At 46.2% G+C, this 20513-nt stretch overlaps 6 protein-coding genes across 7 annotated transcripts; 4 read left to right on the top strand and 2 right to left on the bottom strand.

Annotated features, from left to right (window-relative positions):
• Positions 1-979: 979 nt before the first annotated feature.
• Positions 980-2490, top strand: LOC108029172 (ester hydrolase C11orf54 homolog). Its single transcript, XM_017101323.3, has 2 exons — positions 980-1212; positions 1514-2490. Exons 1-2 carry the CDS (start codon positions 1128-1130, stop codon positions 2395-2397), a joined length of 969 nt encoding a protein of 322 aa, XP_016956812.1. The 5' UTR covers positions 980-1127; the 3' UTR covers positions 2398-2490.
• A 126-nt stretch (positions 2491-2616) lies between these two features.
• On the top strand, positions 2617-3925 carry LOC108029257 (ester hydrolase C11orf54 homolog). The gene is made up of 2 exons (XM_017101456.3): positions 2617-2918; positions 2983-3925. Exons 1-2 carry the CDS (start codon positions 2717-2719, stop codon positions 3864-3866), a joined length of 1086 nt encoding a protein of 361 aa, XP_016956945.3. The 5' UTR covers positions 2617-2716; the 3' UTR covers positions 3867-3925.
• A 2675-nt stretch (positions 3926-6600) lies between these two features.
• LOC108030625 (JNK-interacting protein 1) lies at positions 6601-10119 on the bottom strand. 2 transcript variants are annotated; one of them, XM_017103638.3, is made up of 5 exons: positions 9789-10119; positions 9063-9439; positions 7991-8688; positions 7442-7629; positions 6601-7382 (listed from the first exon to the last, which is right to left on the bottom strand). In XM_017103638.3, exons 1-5 carry the CDS (start codon positions 9899-9901, stop codon positions 7310-7312), a joined length of 1449 nt encoding a protein of 482 aa, XP_016959127.1. In that variant the 5' UTR covers positions 9902-10119; the 3' UTR covers positions 6601-7309. The 2 variants fall into 2 exon arrangements, with proteins under 2 accessions (XP_016959127.1, XP_016959120.1); XM_017103631.3 differs by having other exon boundaries at positions 7991-8709.
• A 1925-nt stretch (positions 10120-12044) lies between these two features.
• Positions 12045-12686, top strand: LOC108030636 (lysozyme X). Its single transcript, XM_017103650.2, has one exon. It carries the CDS (start codon positions 12081-12083, stop codon positions 12507-12509), a length of 429 nt encoding a protein of 142 aa, XP_016959139.1. The 5' UTR covers positions 12045-12080; the 3' UTR covers positions 12510-12686.
• A 1613-nt stretch (positions 12687-14299) lies between these two features.
• On the top strand, positions 14300-18207 carry LOC108030618 (tryptophan 5-hydroxylase 1). Its single transcript, XM_017103618.3, has 7 exons — positions 14300-14861; positions 16112-16277; positions 16352-16402; positions 16481-16762; positions 17053-17179; positions 17237-17469; positions 17536-18207. Exons 1-7 carry the CDS (start codon positions 14354-14356, stop codon positions 17831-17833), a joined length of 1665 nt encoding a protein of 554 aa, XP_016959107.1. The 5' UTR covers positions 14300-14353; the 3' UTR covers positions 17834-18207.
• Positions 18125-19276, bottom strand: LOC108028219 (uncharacterized). The gene is made up of 2 exons (XM_017099889.3): positions 18785-19276; positions 18125-18720 (listed from the first exon to the last, which is right to left on the bottom strand). The coding sequence occupies exons 1-2, from the start codon at positions 18802-18804 to the stop codon at positions 18246-18248; spliced, it is 495 nt and encodes a 164-aa protein (XP_016955378.1). The 5' UTR covers positions 18805-19276; the 3' UTR covers positions 18125-18245.
• Positions 19277-20513: the final 1237 nt, after the last annotated feature.

Raw genomic sequence — 20513 nt, forward strand, 5'->3', positions numbered from 1 at the left:
TCATTAGTCGGCCATACATCAAATTAGCGCCCTTGCTGGATTAGTACGCCCAGCACTTGCGGCTTGACCCGAGAGACACCCGAAGTGAACTACACTCTATCTATAAGCGCTATGTGGAAACCACACAGAGCTTATCTGAGGCGGCCCACTGACGTAGTAAACGTGACCGCTAAATGACAAAACACGATCGCAGGCCCAACCACGGGCACTATCAGTGGACACCGGCCGAAAGAGGGCTGGACTTATCAGTGGGGCACAGTGGAAGGTGCTCGGGAGGGACTTCCACTGCACAGGGGAAATATGTGACGGTTTTGTAGTCTCAGCTATTCTAGATATACCCATTGATCAATGCTCGCTGGAAGTATATTAAGATCATACCGAGTGAAAGATATTGAAGATTGCTTCGAAATTCCGTCATTTCGATTATAAATTTTATTTCTCTCCCTGTACTTTATTTTCGGTTATCAATCAGCTTGAAAAACATTTTGATTAGGCATAAATTATAGAGCGAGTTTCCAGAACAACTTTCTTGGTGCCAGCTCTACAAAGAATATGCAAATGTGAGTCATAAAATGGAGCAGCAACCGGTTATTTTAGGGTCTCTTTTCATAAGGGGCTTTAGCCCTACAGAACCTTTCCTCCAGTGAAAGTGACGACGAAGTGGAAAGTTGTTGGACACCCGACACCAGGAAAAGTGGGAAGCTAGCGTTGACTTAGGTCGTTAAGTGGAGGGGCTACTGTGACTGAATTAACCGCATCGCAAACATGCCTTCCTGACATGCGCACTAGGCGTGGGAGCTGGTGGAGTGCCACTGTGCCTCCCCCCGAAGAACCTCAGGAACTCGAATCCCGACTCTAATTAAACTAAATACGGCGCAGAGTTTATCTTATCGCGAGTGCACCCTGTACGAGCCGACCAGCAATGTTAACTATAGGGCAACCGGGTGCCGAGCACTGAACTTTAAAAAACGAGACCCCATCTGGTTTCAGCAGACAGTCGTGTTTGCAGCGATCTAGCGAGCGGTAGACTCTTGGCTGCGCGAGGGAAAGGAACCCAGGAACCTGAATCGGAACCAGGCCAGATTAGAACCAAGGAGCGGACTAACTAGGACACACCTCCAGCCAGAATGAGCCAGAGCCAGCTGAGCACAGAGCAACTGCTCTTCGAGGAGAAGCCGCTGTACGTGCCCCCATTGTCGGAGCTGCAGAACGGTGAGTGCCGAGTTCCCAGAGGTTCCAGACTCGAGATTCTAGAGCCGAGACCCGCGATCCCAGAGATAACAATACGTGCCGTTTGGGCCCCCGAGGCGTGTGCAAATGACCTTCAGAAGAACAGTGCCGAACTTTCCATAGCCGGTTTTGGGTCGGTACTGTTTTTATTTCGGTTTTCATTGAGCAATCCAAAGCAAAACATATGATTGGGCCGAAAGCTTTTGGCGCAGCTTTTCGCTATGTGTCGTCCAGATGGAGGTCGAGATAAAGCTCTAATGGGTGTCTCCTCTCCGCTCTCCAGTCATACAGGGTGCGCTGACCGCCAACTTCGCCCAGGTGGACGTGAGTGTGGGTCCCTGCCCGGACCTGAAGGCCAAGCAGTTCAGCCTGGTGGAGAGTGGGCTGGGCGGCAAGCCCACCCTGCTGGAGGCCGGCGGTCCGCCCTTCCTGCTGCCCCTGGTGCAGCGCGACAAGCTGTACAACATCGCCGAGATCACCAGGAAGATCCAGGGACCCGGCAAGATCTTCGCGGTGGGCGCAGGAGCCGGCCCCTGGCCCATCCGGGGCTCCAACTGCGAGGGCATCTTCAACCTCTCGGTGAGTGAGAAGGACGAGCTCACGAACGGCAGCTACACGGCCACCGTGAGGGGAGCGCAGGAGGAGTGCGTGCTGGAGAAGATCCCCCACTCGGAGCCCCGCTGCGCCCTGCTGCTGAACCTCTTCCTCAGCCAGGGCAAGCCCGGCCAGGTGCTGAAGGTCAGCGCCAAGCAGCGCACGGGCGAGCAGAACTTCATCGAGTGCATCCGCAAGGGCCTGGAGAACCACTACGGCGACAAGGTGGTGGGTCTGGGCGGCATCTTCGTGATCAAGAAGGGCGCTGCCCACCAGCACGTGATGCGCGACTTCAGCAAGACGCCCATCAACAGCGACGAGGAGGTCAACGAGTGGCTCAAGTTCTACGAGATGCCCGCCCAGCTTAACGCCGTGGGCACCCTGGTGACCAAGGAGCACGACCTCGACCTCCGCCTGCAGCACTTCCACTCCTTCTCCTTCGAGAACTGGGGCGGCCACTACCACTACGACACCACCCCGGACATCGTGGAGTACGAGGCGTACCTCAATGTGGCCGAGAGGGTGGTCAGGGTGGACAAGCCGGTGGCCACGCACAAGGTGGGACGGGACTAGATCTTATCTCCCGTATCTAGTTGTAGACGACTTTTCCATTGCCCGAACCCAAGCCCCGTAAATCATAGTAAATAAACAAACATAAGCTCGAAATTAAGTGGTCTTATTTGCCTTTCAAAAACTGGTGTATCTGGCGAGGAGTATGTGATTATCAGGCTGAAACCAAAGTAGATGATATTTTTAGGGGCTTCTACTTGAATTTAAACTTGAGCCAAGTTCTTTGGTACCCTCTTCCTATCAGAAAATATAGCCTAAATAGAAAAACCACAAAACTAACCACGTATCAGTGGAAACCCTGTATCAGCAGAACAGTACTATCATGACAGGCGTTCCAAGAGCTGACATTTTCGCCCGACGATGGTATTTCACTCAGTCGATGGTGTACCTCCAGCGAGGCAAGGCCCCCCAACCATATCGAAATATTTGCAGAGATAAGATGGGCCGGAGTCACCTTCAAACGGATCAGCTGCTCTTCGAGGAGAAGCCACTCCATGTGCCGGCCCTCTCGGAACTGCAAAGAGGTGAGTGCTTCTATAGAGAGTGGAAGATAAAAATAGTTCCCAGAGCGTTTCTCTTGCCCCCCAGTTATACAGGGTGCTTTGGGTGAGAACTTCCGAGCAGTTGATGTCAGCGTGGGACCCTGCCCCGATCTAAAGGACTCCCAGTTCGGCCTGGTGGAGAGTGGTCTGGGTGGTAAGCCCACTCTACTGGAGGCAGGTGGTCCACCCTACTTGCGACCCTTGGTCCAGCGTGATAAGCTCTATAACCTTAAGGAGATTACCCGCCAGGCTCAAGGTCCCGGCAGGATTTTTGCTGTGGGACCCGGAGCGGGTCCTTGGCCCATTCGCCACTCCAACTGCGAGGGCATCTTTAATTTTTCCCTAAACGAGAAGAACGAACTTACGCAGGGCAGCTACACAGCCACTGTGAGGGGAGAAAGTGAGGAATGTGTTCTGGAGAGGATTCCCCAGGACGAACCCCGTTGCGCCCTTATCCTAAATCTCTTTCTCAGCGAGGGAAAGCCGGGCGAAGTGCTCAAAATATCCGCAAAACAGAGAACTGGCAAGGAGAACTTTGTGGAATGCATGCGAAAAGGTCTGGAGAAGCACTACGGCGACGAGGTGGTGGGTCTGGGCGGGATCTTTGTGGTCAGGAAGGGCTGCGTGCACCAGCACGTGATGCGGGACTTCAGCAAGACGCCGATTCACACCCACGAGCAGATCCAGAACTGGCTCAAGTTCTACGAGATGCCCGCCCAGCTGAATGCTGTGGGCACTCTGGTGACCAAGGACATGGGCCTGGACCTCAGGCTGCAGCACTTCCACTCCTTCTCCTTCGAGAACTGGGGCGGCCACTACCACTACGACACCACCCCTGACTTGGTGGAGTACGAGGCCTACCTGAACGTGGCCGAAAGAGTGGTCCGCGTGGACAGACCCATAGTAACCGACCAGTTAGGAAGGGACTGATCCATCCATCATTCCGACCAAAAATAAACGTCTTCTGGGAAAATGGTTTCGGTTTCTGTCTGCTCTGTCGCGGATCACCAACCCCGGGCTCGTTTAAAGCGCCTCATTTGGGGAACGAGCCCCGGGGAGAAGCTTTATGTAATTGCCAAATTGCCAAAGAGCCGACGACGAGCCGCTTTCTTCGAGATGCAAATCGATGGCCAAATGATCTGCACACCAGGCCGCCGAGATACAGGTGCTAGCTTTACGAGTCTGCGGCCGGGGTTCTGGGGCTTCATGGTTGGCCTAATGAGAGGCGCGATACGGACGTCTAGCTAAGCAGGCCGTAAATAATGCCCCAAACATGCAACTATCTGTGTTTTTCTCTTTGCACCGCTGGCCATTAATTATTTAATAACTTTGATTCATGCAGAGCAACGGGCTGAGTGCATTGGCGAACTCAGCCAGTAAAACGTTTTCACGGATCTCTCCGGATCCCAACCCGTTTGTTGTGACAGTTACGAATAGATCATATCGATGGATCCGGAGATATACCTATAGATAGGGTGATGACTTACCCACTCCCGCTGCGAGTCTCCCAGTCCTATTGTTTCGGATCCGCTGGGCTCTTCCTAACGGGTTCCCAATATTTGCATTTAGATATTTATTATTCCAGATTCTGGTAAGCGGCAACTGGCCACTGGCAACCTTTCTACGAAAGTAGCATTTTTAGCCGAAACGCGCACACAAACATAACAAACAAACCAAAACCTCCATCGATTTGATCCAATTTAATCTACTGGCCAAGGCGGCGCGGTGAAATGCAAATGCGATTTCTTCGTCCCACGAAAAAGAAAATCTCTTTTTGTTATTGCTATAACCGTTGTGGTTGTGGCATTGGTTTTTGTGGCCCGGGCGTACTCGGTTTATTCATATTTTAAACACACCATTAGCACTTTTTATTAGCTGCCTCGCTTTGATTGACTCGACTTCCACCCGATCTTCACTTTGCCAGCTCCGACTCCACCGACTTAGCTCGGGCGTCGGATGTTTTGATTTTCGACTGTGGTCTTAGCTTGGATTGGACCATGGAGACGCGTCTGGTCGGCTGAAGCGCGGGCTGCAGACTGAATGAAGCCGCGATCAGATGGCTCGACTGAAGCCACCGGTTGGAGTGGCTTTTCACATGGCATCGCGGCTCTGCAGGCGCGTAGATAGCGAACTTGTTTGGGGGATTTCTACAAACATCGGTTCTAGCCATTCATGCACGGGAGAAAATCGGAAGCCCTGGGATTAGGCATGGCTTTTCAAGAGTATCACTCCAAGAAGTTTCCGGTTAGAAGCTAGAAATAGATATATATTCAATTATTATGATAAATAGGGGGTAATCTCTCTCTGTTTCAAAGAGGTTGGAGGAAATCTTATATAAAACCAGCCCTACTATATGTATAATCTTCTCAAAAAGTTAGAAAATAGATAAGTAGGTAGTTATTTGGAATCTTTAATTTTATTCCATTTCCCAAACAAGCATTCTTGTTTAAAAAATTATTCTTCTTCTCTGGATGAATTTTCGTATCTTTTAGAAGTGCTAAAAATCGAAAATTACACTGTAAAACAATGATTTTACATTATCCCATGGAGATAATTATTTTTTGGTACTTACAGATACTGTTTCTTGCTGTGGTAAGCGAAATGATCAGCTTAGATACGCATCTTATACGTAATATCCTATGAAAGTCCCTGAAGTGCCAGTTGAAAGCCTGCCCAGACCCCCTTTCGTATCGGATCAGTTGGACAAGTCTATTGCCGCCACTGCTGCTCCTCTGACAAACCAGGTTGGCTTTTCGGCTGGTCTGTTTTACAAGCGTTTTCAAATTGAAATTGTCGTTTAATCTCTAATTGGCCACATTTGTTGATGGAGCCAAGAGGCCGGGCCAGTCGACAAGTGCATCAAGCGAGTGCCGCGGCGTTTTCCCAACCCCAGCCCAACCCCGAAACCAGTTCCCACAGCGATCAAACCAAAGTCGCTGCCAAGGCTGCTCGGGTATGGTTATCCATATCCATTTCCATTAAAAGCGACACGAATTTAGTTAGTTTTAGCTTTAGTTTAGTTAGTCGCTGCTCCTGAAAAAGCGCGTTGCCCAAAGGCAGGCGGACCAGGCCCACCGCGACCACAACTCGTTCGACGAGCCACCTCCAAAGAAAGTAGCCAAAGCTGCCGGCTGACTTCGTAAAAATTGCATAATGATTGATGCCCCGGGGCTAGCTGATGTATCGCCACTATGTATAATAGCTCAGCAATTTATTCTCCATTCCGCTGGCACTTTAATAAATGTGTATTGTTTTTTCACATATCTGGCATAGTAAATGCGTGGTAAAACATAAAAATTAATGGTGAAATCCAGAATGCAATCTCCGGGATATCAGAGGAAGTAAGTGTAGGAGAGAAGATAGTATGAGCAGGTAACGCTCAATTACTACAAGTGGTTCTTATAATATTAGAAATTCTATTTTATGATCTACATAAAATTTAACTGGTCTTGAAGACCGGCATACTTCCTGAATTTGGTTAAGTTAGTGACTAACTTTCGGGCTGCTGGGGTTTTTTCTTAAACGAAATAGTATATTTTTGGGATGCTGCTTACTTCTACATACTAAGTTTATCAACTTAATACAGCGTTGCATACTTTTTAGAAATATTATTAAAGCTCAATGCTGTACTCACCTCTTAAGCAATACCAAAAATACAATCCACTTTGATTTATAGGTTCTTTATATATTTCTCTTGTATACATATACAGTATATATTCGTCTGCTTAGAACTGGGCTTTATTGAGAATACTTGAAAATGAAGCAGCTAGTGTTCGATTTTGTTGAGTCTCGTAACTGAAAGATTGACATAACTAAACTAGGGTTACACGAAGATCTCTAGATTACTTTGGCCTCACTCTGTTTTGTGCTGTTGCCAGGGGGGGATGTGGTCCCAGTGGGGTCTTGGGTTCCGAAAACAGATCTAAACTAATCATTTCTGATGTACACACTAGACCCAACTGAGCTACCGACTTTCCGATACAAAATGGGGGCTCTTTGAAGTGTTTCCTAGGGATTCAACTCATTGGTTGTGCAGTTTTCTAGTTGCTATGTACTTGGGTATAAAGGGGTTCCTATAAAGGGCAACTATTGCTGATTGCTTGAAGCTTGAGTGTCAAGTGGGTGTTTTGAACCAAAGTTAACTATTTACATGTCTAAGGTCTTGCACAATTTTTAGGAACGGGTAAATGATAGTAATCTATAGCTAGGGTTTCTATTGCGAGCTCATTGAATTTGTTTGTTAAGATCTCTTTGAAGAAGAGCAAATATACTTGAGATTTATCTTCCCTTTATTCGTAATAACCGCACAAAAAATATATCGTATTGATTAATGAGTTCTTCGACTAGAAGCACAAACCGAGAATCTTGCAAGCCTACTCAATGTAGATGTCCTCGATGGGATAAGCGGTCTCAATGAATTTCTGGTAGAATCGCTGGAAAGCACGACTGAAAGAAGGGAGGCATATGAGGCATTTTTTTCGAGGCATCACTGCACCCAGACTCACCCCACTGCCTCGGCCACTGGCCTGGTGGACTCGGAGCCCTTGAAGACGTGACAGGCGAACCGCTGAACCGTGGGATGTTTGGTGATGAAGCCAATGAAGCGGTGATCGCGAGGGTGGAAAGCGCAGAAGGATACGTTCTTCAGGGAGTAGAAGTAGTCGATGCAAGGCTTCTTGTCCTTTTTATTTTGCTGTGGGGGACAAAGGGGGGTTGATTAAACAGCCATTACACGGAATATAAAATAATCTATGTTATTGTGCTTCAAAAGTTTCATTTTCATCATCGTAGACGGCTTAAGTGGATATAAACTAACTAAATCAAAACTATATCCACCGAAAAAGAAGACCTTGTTAGATATTACAAAAGAGTCTAGTTCTCAAGGCATTTATAAAGGTCTCTGAAAGCATGCGGCGATAAATATCTCTCGGATTTATAAGCATTTTTGCATACTCTTAGGTTCCATTTAAAAATGTTATTAAAGCTCTAGTGGTTTTTGTTATATATATATAAAAAAAAAACATATCTTTACTTTACTTTAATTTAACACTCACATTCGGGCCCGACCGATCCACCATGCGCAGTCCCTGGTCGGAAACCTCCAGGATGCAGGTCTGTCCGGTGGGTGAGTTGCCGTACTCGCCAACAATCTTGCGCACCGCCTGGCAGACGACGCCCGTGCCCTTGTGCGCCAGCGTCTCCACGGAACCGAGGTAGCCCAGCAAGTAGCGCTCCTTCTTGACCAGCTGCACCGTGGGATCGAACTCGTTGTAGTCCAGGTCGACGGCGTAGGCCGAGGGGAAGATGCCCTGCCTGCCGGTGCGCAGATTGACGCCCTCGCACCACAGGTCCTCGGCCTCCTTCTGCACGTAGATGGCGTCGCCGATCTCCAGCTCGATCTCGTCGTGGTGCCGCGGCACAAACTTGTGCAGGCCACGGTGGGTGGCCTCCAGCATCTCCAGCTGGCCAAAGGGCACGCCCCCGAAGGGCGGCGGGAAGGGGGATTGCGAAACGGGAGACGTAATCTGCGGCGACATGCTCTTGAAGTCGTTTGGGGAGTGCGCGGTGCTGTGACCACTGTCCACATCGCCCAGACTCTGCATTCTCTCCGAGTCCGGACTGGAGTCCTCGTCCATCAAGTAGCCGCATTTGAGGGACAGAAATGAGCGCTGCTGTCCACTCCGAGCTGCCGGAGGAGCTCCTCCTCCGCCATTGCGGAACTCGTCTGCCAGGGAGCCAAAGTTGGAGCCACCTAGAAGATGCAGAATGGAAGCTGCAACGAGGCCATGAGTGGGTTAGCCCGACACTACGAAGGGAGTTAGACCAGGACTGTCCGGTTTACAATATTTACAAAAGAAAAAAGTAGAACAATCTAGTAATTTGAAATCTATCTCTAAATGTGCCTAAGAGTATGCTGTTGTATTTATGCTTCATCATTTCGTACTTGAGACTTCTAATCGAAAATAAATTCTAGCATACTTTTAGATACATTTTCAATTGATTTCTGATTTTAACTGATTTAAATAAGGCGCTACAAAAGAGGAGTTTTAAGAACCGGACTGGCCCCATAAGACTACTTGCATGCAGGACACTCTAACCAGGATCTATGTTCTCCATCTCACTTACATTTCTTGTTTTTGGGTATTTCGGGCAACTTGCGACGACGACGTGTGGCTGCCGAATTCGGTGCCAGCAGATCTGTACTTGCTCCTATGGTCACAGGAGCACTGTTGCCACCCAATCCGCTGGTGTCCATGCCCAGAAAGCCACCAATCGCATCCTGGTGGTTCAACGGATGATGTCGGTGCGAGTTGAAGGAGTCGTTTGTGTCCAGGGAGCCATCCGAGGACAGAGTGACTTTTAGGCCATCGCCCAGCTCGTCGTCCTCCACTTGCCGCATCTTGGGCTCATGGTCCACCAGGCCGATGCCGTCCTCCTGATCGGATCCATCGCCATCGCTCTTCGAGGAGTGCGAATCCTCCATATCATCGTTGGGAATTAGACTGTTAAAGGGATTTCATTGTTGAGTCAATTAAAAAGGTCATTCGAAGAGAATTTGAAACCACCTTTTCTAAAGGTGCCTAAGAGTATGCAGTGAATATAAAATACTATATATAATATATCGTTGAATGCTTTTAGACTCCTTTAAAAGTAGTTTTAAAACCTTAGTGATGTAGCACCCTCGAAGAGTTTTGTATTCGTTCTCTATCTTGTAGTACACATTTGACGTCAAGGATACCGACTTCATTTTGGGGGTGCTCTTCAGGACACGTGCAGCTTCTTGGCACCCATTAGTTTCATTTCTGCTTACCTTAAGGGACCCCAACTATAAACTTTAACCTTTCCACTTACGAGTAAAATGCATGGGGATTATTCTTCTTGCTGCCTGCTCCAGTTCCGAATCCTGCAATCGTGTGTGGCTCAAATATGGGCCTGTGGAACTCCTCGAACTCGCTGTCGGCCATGTCGTTTTGGGACCTGGGCTCCGGCCAGCTGCCACGCCCACAACTACAGGCTAGCTGGGGCTCTCGATAAGTCCGATTCGGTTTGCTTTTCGTTGGAATTCCACTTGAGTCTTGAGAACTCTGAAGTTTTCTGCCAGCGAAGTCACTTTTTCACTTTACGTGCGAAAATCGATAATTTCCTTGACGCTGCTGGCGTTCTTGAGTGTCCCCGTCCGAATTCCAGATGTGAGTGGTGCCATACAATGCCTAGTGGAGGCCTCAGCCAGGGAAATTTGGGACTTTCAGCTGTCAGCCGTAAGCTCTCTCGCTCTCCTTCTTCCTCTCTGGTGGAGAGAGCCAAACTTGTTTTTGTTTACCGCTGGCAGGGCAAAGGTTGGGGGGTTAGCGGCATCCCCTGGGGTTGACAAGTAGCGCGCCTGCGCAGTGACTCACATCCGCTCCCCGTTCGTGAAAGGGGGTGGCTTAAGAATTGCAATGCTGTTGCGCTTTGGGCACGAACAGCCAGGAGCGGATTTTGCAAAAAAGAGTTTTTTAGCGTCAATCTAAAAATTTGTTACACCATAAAGGTCATCGAAAAATATCGTTATTCCGCGAAATATTAAAATCTTCATTTTCCACGCAAAAATGTCAGTATTTTGGGAGAAGAAAGAAAAGTAATGGTCCAAAAGTGGAATGTCATACCTTGCTAAACTCGTAACAAAATTTCCAATCAGGTGACATTCACACCTGAAAATGTTTATTTTCGACCAATTTTCGCAAAAAATAACGGTGCTACCCCTTATAAAAAAGTAAAAAATTTCGAAAATTTTTACTTTTATAGAATTAGGCAGAAAACGATTGCAATAAATTATATAGCTTGTAAGCTGTCCAAAACAGGACGTATTTTTGGTTTCAGACCATTTTCGACAAAATTACACAAAAAAGGTCCATGAAAAATACCGCGTTTTCGCCAAAAAACAATAGTCTTAATTTTCCACTCAAAAATATCAGTATTTTGGGCAAAACAAGAAAAGTAATGGTCCAAAAGTGGAATGTCATACCTTGCTAAACTCGTAACAAAATTTCCAATCAGGTGACATTCACACCTGAAAATGTTTATTTTTGACCAATTTTCGCAAAAAATGTCGGTGGTACCCCTTGTAAAAAAGTAAAAAATTTCGGAAATTTTTACTTTTAAAGAATTAGGCAGAAAACGATTGCAATAAATTATATAGCTTGTAAGCTGTCCAAAACAGGACGTATTTTTGGTTTCAGACTATTTTCGACCAAATTACACAAAAAAAGGACCATGAAAAATACCGAGTTTTCGCCAAAAAACCACAATCTTAATTTTCCACCGAAAAATACCAGTATTTTGGGCGAAACAAGAAAAGTAATGGTCCAAAAGTGGAATGTCATAAACTCGAATGCAATAAATTATCTAGATTGTTAGCTGTCCAAAACAGGATGTCTTTTTGGTATCGGACAATTTTTGACCGAGTTTCACCAAAAAATGTCAAAGAAAGAATACGTTTTTTTGCCAAGAAAATAAAATCAAATACCAAAATCAGTATTTGGGGCGAAACAAAAAAAGGAATGGTCGAAAAGTGGAGTGTCGTACATAGTTGAACACGAAATCAATTGGAGTTTAAGCCTACTTTAAAATTGACTAATATTAATATTTTTTTTCATCAGTCATAAAAGATTAGATTTTAAAAACATCAATAAAAATTATATTTCAACAATAACAGAATTCTATGACTTTTGCTAAGCAATGTATTGACATTATCAACAGTTTGCTATAACTTGGATTAATCTGGACTTTTTTGACTCACATTTATTTACTTTACTTTCCTTAAATACCAATAAAATGTTATCATATTTGTTAATAAAACTTACTGTATTTATTATGAGTATTTTGAAAACACACTGTTCAGATTAAAACCTGTAACGAAGGGACAAAGCCCTGGGCTTTCTTAAGAGGGGGTTTACTCGGAAATCTCCTTCCCATTTGCGCTGACCTCATATTCATAGATAAGTATATGAACAATTCTTATCACAACAACCCATTACTAACTGGGACCTTTGTTTATATTGATTTCATTACTCATAATTTCGAAATCTTGTTGGGTATAAGTACTGTGAAGCAGCTGGCAGAGTCAAGCAATATTTTACTGACATTCGACCTACTCAGATCACAATGAGGTGTTTTCTGGTGACTTTTGTCCTGGCTCTGGCCACGCCGGCTATCCTGGCCCGCACCATGGATCGGTGCTCCTTGGCTCGGGAGATGTCCAATCTGGGAGTTCCCCGTGACCAACTCAGCAAGTGGACCTGCATTGCGGAGCATGAGAGTTCCTACCGAACTGGAGTGGTGGGACCCACCAACTCCGATGGATCCAACGACTACGGAATCTTCCAGATCAACGACCTCTACTGGTGCCAACCGCCGAGTGGAAAGTTCTCCCACAACGGCTGCGGTCTGAGCTGCAATGACCTCTTGACCGACGACATCAGCAGGTCGGTGAGATGTGCCCAAACAGTCCTGGGTCAACAGGGATGGCCTGCCTGGTCCACCTGGCACTTCTGCAGTGGAGACCTGCCCCCCATCGACGATTGCTTCAAATAGGGTGTGCAATTCGTCGGAGAAGGTTTTTATTAAGCTAAGAAAAGAGTTTATTAGGAACTACTATATGTCTTTTTCGGGAAACGGCCATTAACAACCTCTTGGTAAATCAAATGTGTCACTTGGTTAAACATAATAAAGATGAGGGACCGATTGGTCTGTTGAAGCCAAGATAACAAATGATAACAGCCATTTTTTATGATTATCTTGTGGGTTCTTAACTTTAATACCAACTACCATAGGCATACTTAAAAGTATTACTTTTTAGTGCCTTATAAAGTTTAATTTGCATTGCCATGGAGTGTAAACTTAGGGTTTGTTAGGCGCTGATACAATTACCCTTGCCAATCCTCGAAATAAATCCCAGTCACAGTCATCCCTTTCAACGCCCGCTCCGAATTAGCTGTCTAAGTTAATTATTCCGAAATCAAGAGCTGCCATTCATCGTGACCTCGACTCCGTTCCGGACTCCATCTCCGTCTGGGAGACTTGTCAGCGGAGCAGGAAACATGCTCCATCCCCGGGGGCCACCATAAATCCTTCAGCTCGTGGGCAAACACATAGAAAGTGGCTGGCTCCTGGGAGCCAGTCGTTTGTCGGTCAATCAGTTAGCCAGCACCATTAAGTTTATCGCTTCGGCTGATGAGGTGGGCAGAGGGATGCCCACGCATGTGTTTAGTGTGGTTTTCGCATATTTTAATAGTCAAGTGGAAGCGACTCTGGTTTTTCCATCCACCCACTGGTTTTCCGACTCCCCTGACGCTATTTGCTTTTCTCGAAGCGCAAACAAAGGCCCAAGAAAGCGGGCGGAAAGAAATTGCCATTTATCTACTATTGACTCTGTGGAAGCATCAAGTGGTTGCTGGCTGTGCTGGCGTGGAAAGCGCTTTTCTTTTATGGCCCCGACTCTCGGATGGTCCCACTGAACTACCTAGCAACCCATTTATTTGACCACTCCTAATGTCGCAGACTCAGGGCTTTTCCTAACTAACTTCATATTGATTTTATCTAGGAGGAGTTTTTCGTATTTTCGCACGGGTCTCACTAGGTTTTCCTTACGGTACACTAGTTACTGCCGTACCAGCATAAATGAAACGCCTGAATTTGAAAGTCAAGCACAGAAGTCTGTCTGCCTGACCCCCAGCACCAAACCCGTGACTTTTTCCTCATTCAATTGAAAGTTGTTGCTGCTGATTAGAAAGTGAAACGACGATCGTATGGCGCACTTTTAACACCCTTGTTTCAAATTACAATTACATTTATTTGGATTAGAGGTGTCGAAAAGTATGCAACGACATATTTTTAGTTCGAAGAGTTGTTTAGATTTCTTCCAATTCTATCACTGCATACTTTTGGACTCTTTTGGAAGCACATTTAGAAGTATATGTAAAATAATAAAAATTATTTTATAGTATTACTCAAATTTTAAACAATTCTTTAAAATCACTTAATTTAACATGTATTCTCTACCTTTTGAAAAAATCTAAGTACCCTTATAGTCAGGGCACGATGACGTCATGCGTTAGCGTTTTGGCCTGACTCCAGCATGATTTAGCCAATCAGGACATGCCACCCCGAAAGGAGGAGGGTCCTTTTGAATAGAATGGAAAGACTCACTTGTAGCTTTTATATCCTTGAACGAATTTATCTCGCCACGCACACTTAATAAATACAATTGAATATGTATCTGCTGTAAAACTCTGCCAGTGTGTGAGTCCTGCGGGCTGCCTATAAAAGCAGGGTCGCACCCGAAGGATCTTGCAGTTGGCGCTGAGTTGCGCATACGACGCGTGTGCCCGCGGATAAACCAGTAAAACGGAGGAGTACCTACCAAGTGCAGTGCAGTGATGAGTGCTTCCGGCAAGAGTCTTCTGGGCCTGTGGCTCTACAGGAGTGGCGAGCAGGAGTGGGCCGTCAAGCAGGGAAGCCCCCTGCATCAGCTGAACAAGGACGGCGCTTCCGGTCCAGTTCCACATCCGAACCTCGCCCGGCACTCCTCAGCTCCCCCAGAGCCTCCCCGACTGGCCATCGGCGGAGTCAGCCAGGATAATGGCAGGCAGCACTCTCCAGGGGAGCGCATCTCCATCATCTTCACCCTGCGCAACCAGGTGGGCAATCTGGCCAGGGCCCTGCAGGTTTTCCAGGAGCTGGGCATCAATGTGCTGCACCTGGAGCTCTCCCCGCTGGAGATGGCCACCAACCAGGCGGATGTCCTGGTGGACGTCGAGTGCGATCCGCGGCGGCTCGACCAGGTGGTCAAGATGCTCAACCGCGAGGTGGCCTCCGTGAACTACACTTCCGTGAACACCCACGGCTTGGCCAGGGCTCCGTCCCTATCGGCCTGCTCCAGTTTCGGTGAGTTTTTGGGAGAAGTGTTTTCCAAATCAAAGATAAAGTCAGGTTATCTTCAAAGAAAGTTCTTTATCTTACAATCCTATTTTTTAACTAAAGAGCATCTGCTTGACAAACAAAATAAAACTCGTAGTCATCTCTCCACAGGCCCATTTGGCCGTCATACATGAAAACGTAGCTTTCCGACTTATCGTAGTTGTAGACGGGTTGGCCGTATCCCCATTTCAAGAACGGCACCGGATTTCCGGAGGCTGCCGATACGAACTGGTTCGACTTCGCGCGATCGTTTATGCCCAGCCAGTAGTGATTTCTCTTGAGCTTGGCCTGAATGGCGTCGAACTCCCATTCGTGTTGGAAGATGGCCAGGTGGCCGCCCAGCTGAAGACAAGCCGTTGCAGAGGAGTTCCAATCTTTCTTGACGTGCCTCTCCACGTAGAAGTATCTCGATCCAATGCGCTCGAAATTAGCCAGAATGGGTTTCTGCACAACCTCTTGTTTTGTCTCTGGGGAAGTGCTTTTCCCTACAACTTCTTGATTTATCCCTGGAGAAGTGTTTTTGGTAGCTAGAGCTTCCTGGATGGCTACTAACTGATTGTGCATCTTGTTTTGCGCCTCCAGCATTTGTTCTTCCATCCGCTCCAATTTTTCCATTACGGCTGGTCAGAAATCGCGACTGTGATGATCAGATACATCCACTAGGACCAACAGGTTCCAAAGAATGTGAGCGTATAAGAAATATCTTCCTGACTTGATCATGTTTAGCCCAACCAACACCGACGAAATCTTCTTATTAACTGACTTTTTGGACCGAGTTTCATGAACGCCTTAGTTTTGCAAATCCGAAAATCCGAGAGTTTCCGACCACTTTGGAGTTAAGTATCATTTACGTCTGAAATAAATCTTTTAAGCTCCAACAAATTTTTTTGCTGTGTCGAAGTTTCCTAGCCCATTTCATTAACCCAATAAATATATAAAGAGGTGTTTCTTTTCTAAAATTTTAAAGTGCGAGGTACATTAAAGTCGGTTAGTTTAAGCCCTAGCATTCTTATCGCTTAGTTGTATGGTTATTATTATTTTGGCATCTGCAAGAGATATCATATCGTGACTGTTTCTGTTTGGCTGAGAATTATTAGGTACTATGAAAGTTAAGCGTACCATAAAAAGAATTTAGCACAAGCGGTCCACAGTGGGCATAAAATAAAAATAAAAAAACCCAAATGACATGAATACAAATGTTAATCCACTTCGATCAGATTTCGGCGACATGGTGTGGTTTCCGCGAAAGATCTCCGACCTGGACAAGGCCCAGAATGTCCTCATGTACGGCTCGGAGTTGGATGCCGACCATCCGGGATTCAAGGACCCCGTGTACCGCAAGCGACGAGAGCAGTTCTCGGCCATAGCCAACAACTTCAAGCAGTAAGTGTGAGATAATGGACTCCCCCATATACACACTCTTTAATCCCCGATCCCTGAAAACCCCTTACATTCAGTGGCAACCCCATTCCGCGAGTGCAGTACACACCTGAGGAGGTGAAAACTTGGTAAGTTTTTATTGCATTTGACTGTGATTGCCTTAGTATCGATTCATTGGGCGGTTTTCCCAACTTTTCCTGCAAAAGGGGCACCGTTTTCTTGGAGCTCCATCGGCTCTACGTGTTGCACGCTGTGCCGGAGTACATGGAGACCTGGCCGGAGCTGGAGAAGTACTGTGGCTACCGCGAGGACAATGTGCCGCAGCTGCAGGACGTGAGCGTCTATCTGAAGCGCAAGACGGGATTCCAACTGCGCCCCGTGGCTGGGTATCTCTCGCCCAGGGACTTCCTCTCCGGACTCGCCTTCCGCGTCTTCCACTGCACCCAGTACATCCGCCACTCCTCGGACCCCTTCTACACTCCCGAGCCGTAAGTTGCGAGCTAGTACTTATGAAAAGAAAGTTCTTATGTTTTTTATATTTGTAATTTTTACTAAAACATACTTTAATCTATGACTAGAATACTTTTTGTTGTAATTTTTTTAATGATAGCATACTTTTAGCTGGTTGAAAGCAGAAAATAGTATAAGAGATAACACGCTAGTATACATCTTTTCTTTAAAGAAATGACGGTGTTTCAGCTGCTGTCTAATTTAAATTAAATATACATTTAGAAATATGTGTACCTTTTTAGGAAACAATAAATTACTTTGCTTACAGGGACTGTTGCCACGAGCTACTGGGCCACATGCCCCTGCTGGCCAACTCCAGTTTTGCCCAATTTTCGCAGGAGATTGGCTTGGCCTCCTTGGGAGCGAGTGATGCGGATATCGAGAAGTTGGCCACGGTGGGTATTACATCCTTTTGAGTTTGTTTTTCCCTCCTAACTCTACTTTCCCCAAAGCTATATTTCTTCACCGTGGAGTTTGGGTTGTGCAAACAGGCGGACAGCACTTTCAAGGTTTATGGAGCCGGATTACTAAGTTCCGTGGCTGAATTGCAGCATGCGATTTCTGCTGATAACAAGATAAAGAAGTTTGATCCGGAGGTGACTTGCCGCGAAGAGTGCATCATCACCTCCTACCAGAACGCCTACTACTACACCGATTCCTTCGAGGAGGCCAAGGAGCAGATGAGGTGAGCTGTTATTAGAAAAACATACTGCAAAGTTTTTAAATAAATATTGAACATCATATTTTCAAGGGCTTTTGCCGAGAGCATTCAGCGACCTTTTGGAGTGCGTTACAACCCCTATACCATGAGTGTGGAGGTGCTGTCCAATGCCCAGAAAATCACAGCGGTGGTCAGCGAGCTCAGGGGTGACCTCAGCATCGTCTGCTCGGCCCTGCGAAAGATCTCCGCCACGGATGAGAATCTGGACGTGGACAGCATCGCCAACATGCTCCACAACAGCCTCAATGTGCGAGGTGGTGCATCTGGGGGAGGCGGAAGTCCTTGCAGTCCGGACAACTCGGATAACTCGACGGCAGAGGGCGACTAGGAAGGCAAATGGACAGCAAAGAATCTTTAAGGGAACAGATTTTGGGACCACCATGCAGTATAATTCACTTGGCTATATTGAAAACTTTAAAATACGTTGAATTATTAGCAAAAATAATTATAAGGATGTTTGGCCCACTCACTTTCGAAACACCAAATAAATTATCGAATTTTAAAGTACTAAAACGGGTTAAAAAAATTGTATTCCTTTTAAATATCCCTGAAAATTCTTGAAACCCGCCTTGTGAGTTATACTGCACCGACCGTTTTTGAATATGCACACGTATCCATGTCTAAATGTCTAGCAGTTGTTTATTCAGATCTTAAAGCTATGTAAAAACTAAAGTAACAATAAATTTGCAACCTCTCAGTGTAGCTGTCCTATCTCAACTTCCACACATAGGACGCACTTCCTACTTGTAGATCATATCACAGTCGCTGTTGATGAGCAGCTTCTTGCTCATGTAGCTGGTGAGGCACTGGACGACGAAGTTGGGGATGGTCCAGAGGTTGAAGCTGAGGGCCAGGAGTCGCCACTGCTGGAGGATGAGCCGGATGTCGGAGAGCCAGACGAAGCGGTGGCCCACCCTCTTGGAGACCTGGCTGGTGACGCCCCTGACCACGCCGCCGGCTATCCCGGAAACGCTGACCCTTCTCCGTTTGGTGGGAGCCCCATCCTCCGATCCCGAGCCCGAACCACTTCCGGAATTCTGGCGCGAGTGGGTGCGGGATCGGTTGCCGGGGCTGCTGCCCCCGGAGGTCAGATACTTCTGGTCGAACTCCGGCTTCAGGTCGACGCGTGGCGCTATTTGGATGCGGTCCACTGTGTCGCATATCTCCGCATTGCTGATGAGTATGCCCGCCACAATGTACATCATCTTGAAGACCCTGTTTGGGGAAAACTCCTCAAGTTATTAAAGGTTTATCGGGGATAGGACAGCACCAAACGCACCTCACAGTATGTGAAATCATCTTGGCTCCTCACGTATTCGCGAATTGTCGCCTATTTATTTGTATATATTTTATTTACTGCCTGTCTTATCAGTCACTGCGTGTTTTATTGCCGATCTGCTGATGTGTTTATTCGCTAGTTTCTATGCTCCTCGGCACGTGGAGCTGTTTACTCGCACTGATCACAAACCGACTGCTCGGTTCCGTAGCTGGAATCCAACTGAAGGCCCGGGGCGACCTGGCGGTGATAAGACCTCCATGTGGATAAGGCTAATGCTCGCCCAGGAATCGAGATATGATCGCTCGTTTTAATGTGTCTGCACTGCGAGTGCACTCTCCGACTCACGCTCCTCTCTTTGGGGGGCGATAAGGCCTGACATTCGGCTTATCGATCAATTTTATGGATCACTTTCCTATAGCCGGCGTCTAAAGAACTCTGTATCGCTTGGAAACTACGTAATGTTTTCTGTACGCCGTGTACCTTGGACCCCGGATTGGATGAGTAGGCGGCGGTCCGGCGTTCGTGGTGATTACCCATTATAATGGGGTCTGGTCTGGGTTCTATCGCATGAACAGGGTCCGTGGTCTGATAGTACGGCCTTATCGGGGGAACACATCTACTTCACCTATACTTTAAGTAAACAGTCGGTTTTTTCGGCGGATTAATGTTGGCCCTCCTTATCTCAGATTTTTGAACTATTCAGTTTTGGATTATTCTTATAAAAACTTATGTTAAGTCCAGAGATTTTCAGACTAGGATTGTCTGGGATGGAAGCACAGCTTTTTCGTTCGTCACTATTCTGAAATGCTGCCAAACTTTGTTCATGGTTTTCCTACTCATCCACCCTGTTGCAAAAAGCTTTCAAGGTTTAAGACGTTGGTAAATGTTCATAATAAAAGCTTGAGTTTTATAGCACCCTCTTTTCTTTTCTTAAAAATGTGTAGTAAACTATAAAACATTGGGAGCTATAGAAAGGGAGGTAAAATCGCTCTGAAATGATAAGTTTTTTATCTAAAAAATAAAGTTAAATTATGTGACGGTTACTCTGTGAAAAACTTCCTTATATCATTTGAAAAGCAAAACACTTTTAGAAATTTAAAAGGAAATTCTGATGCGTACTTAAGAAAAAATACCAATATTTTACGTATTTCGGAATAAATGTTTTGTGGCTTTTAGTTAATATATCTTAAAAGCCTAGTCAGCAACTGCTTTTCAGTCATCCAAATAAATTGGATTGCAGTTTGTCAACATTTTGTTGAAAGAAATTCTTGTAGCCCCATTGGCTATTTGCCAATTTATTTCACTTGCCTTACTTTATGCCCCCTTATTGACAAGAAATCTTTAAGGTACACCAACTGTTGGATAGATACAGTATTTAATGTTGTTTTAAGTTTGAAGAAAAGTAAAAGGAATATAAAAATATAAGCCCGTTTATATTACGTATATATATTTCTTGCTAAGCAATGAATATTGAAAATATTTTAAAAGAGAATCCTTCTCCATAATGTTTTCAATCATCTTAAAAGCTGAAGAAACATTAAATTTCCGCAGACTGTACCTATTCAACAGTTGGGATGTCACACGTGCCAGCCGCCCGACCTGCCAAATTAAGTGGGGCTCCGCAATTGACTGCCCGGAATTAATTTGTGCAGTCACACGACTCACTTTCTTCACCTCATGTCGACAATAAACGCCCCGAACAGCAGTCAGTCTGGTGTTCGACCGCAAA

The sequence above is a fragment of the Drosophila biarmipes genome, chromosome 3L (genome assembly GCF_025231255.1).
Source record: "Drosophila biarmipes strain raj3 chromosome 3L, RU_DBia_V1.1, whole genome shotgun sequence".
NCBI lineage: Eukaryota > Metazoa > Arthropoda > Insecta > Diptera > Drosophilidae > Drosophila > Drosophila biarmipes.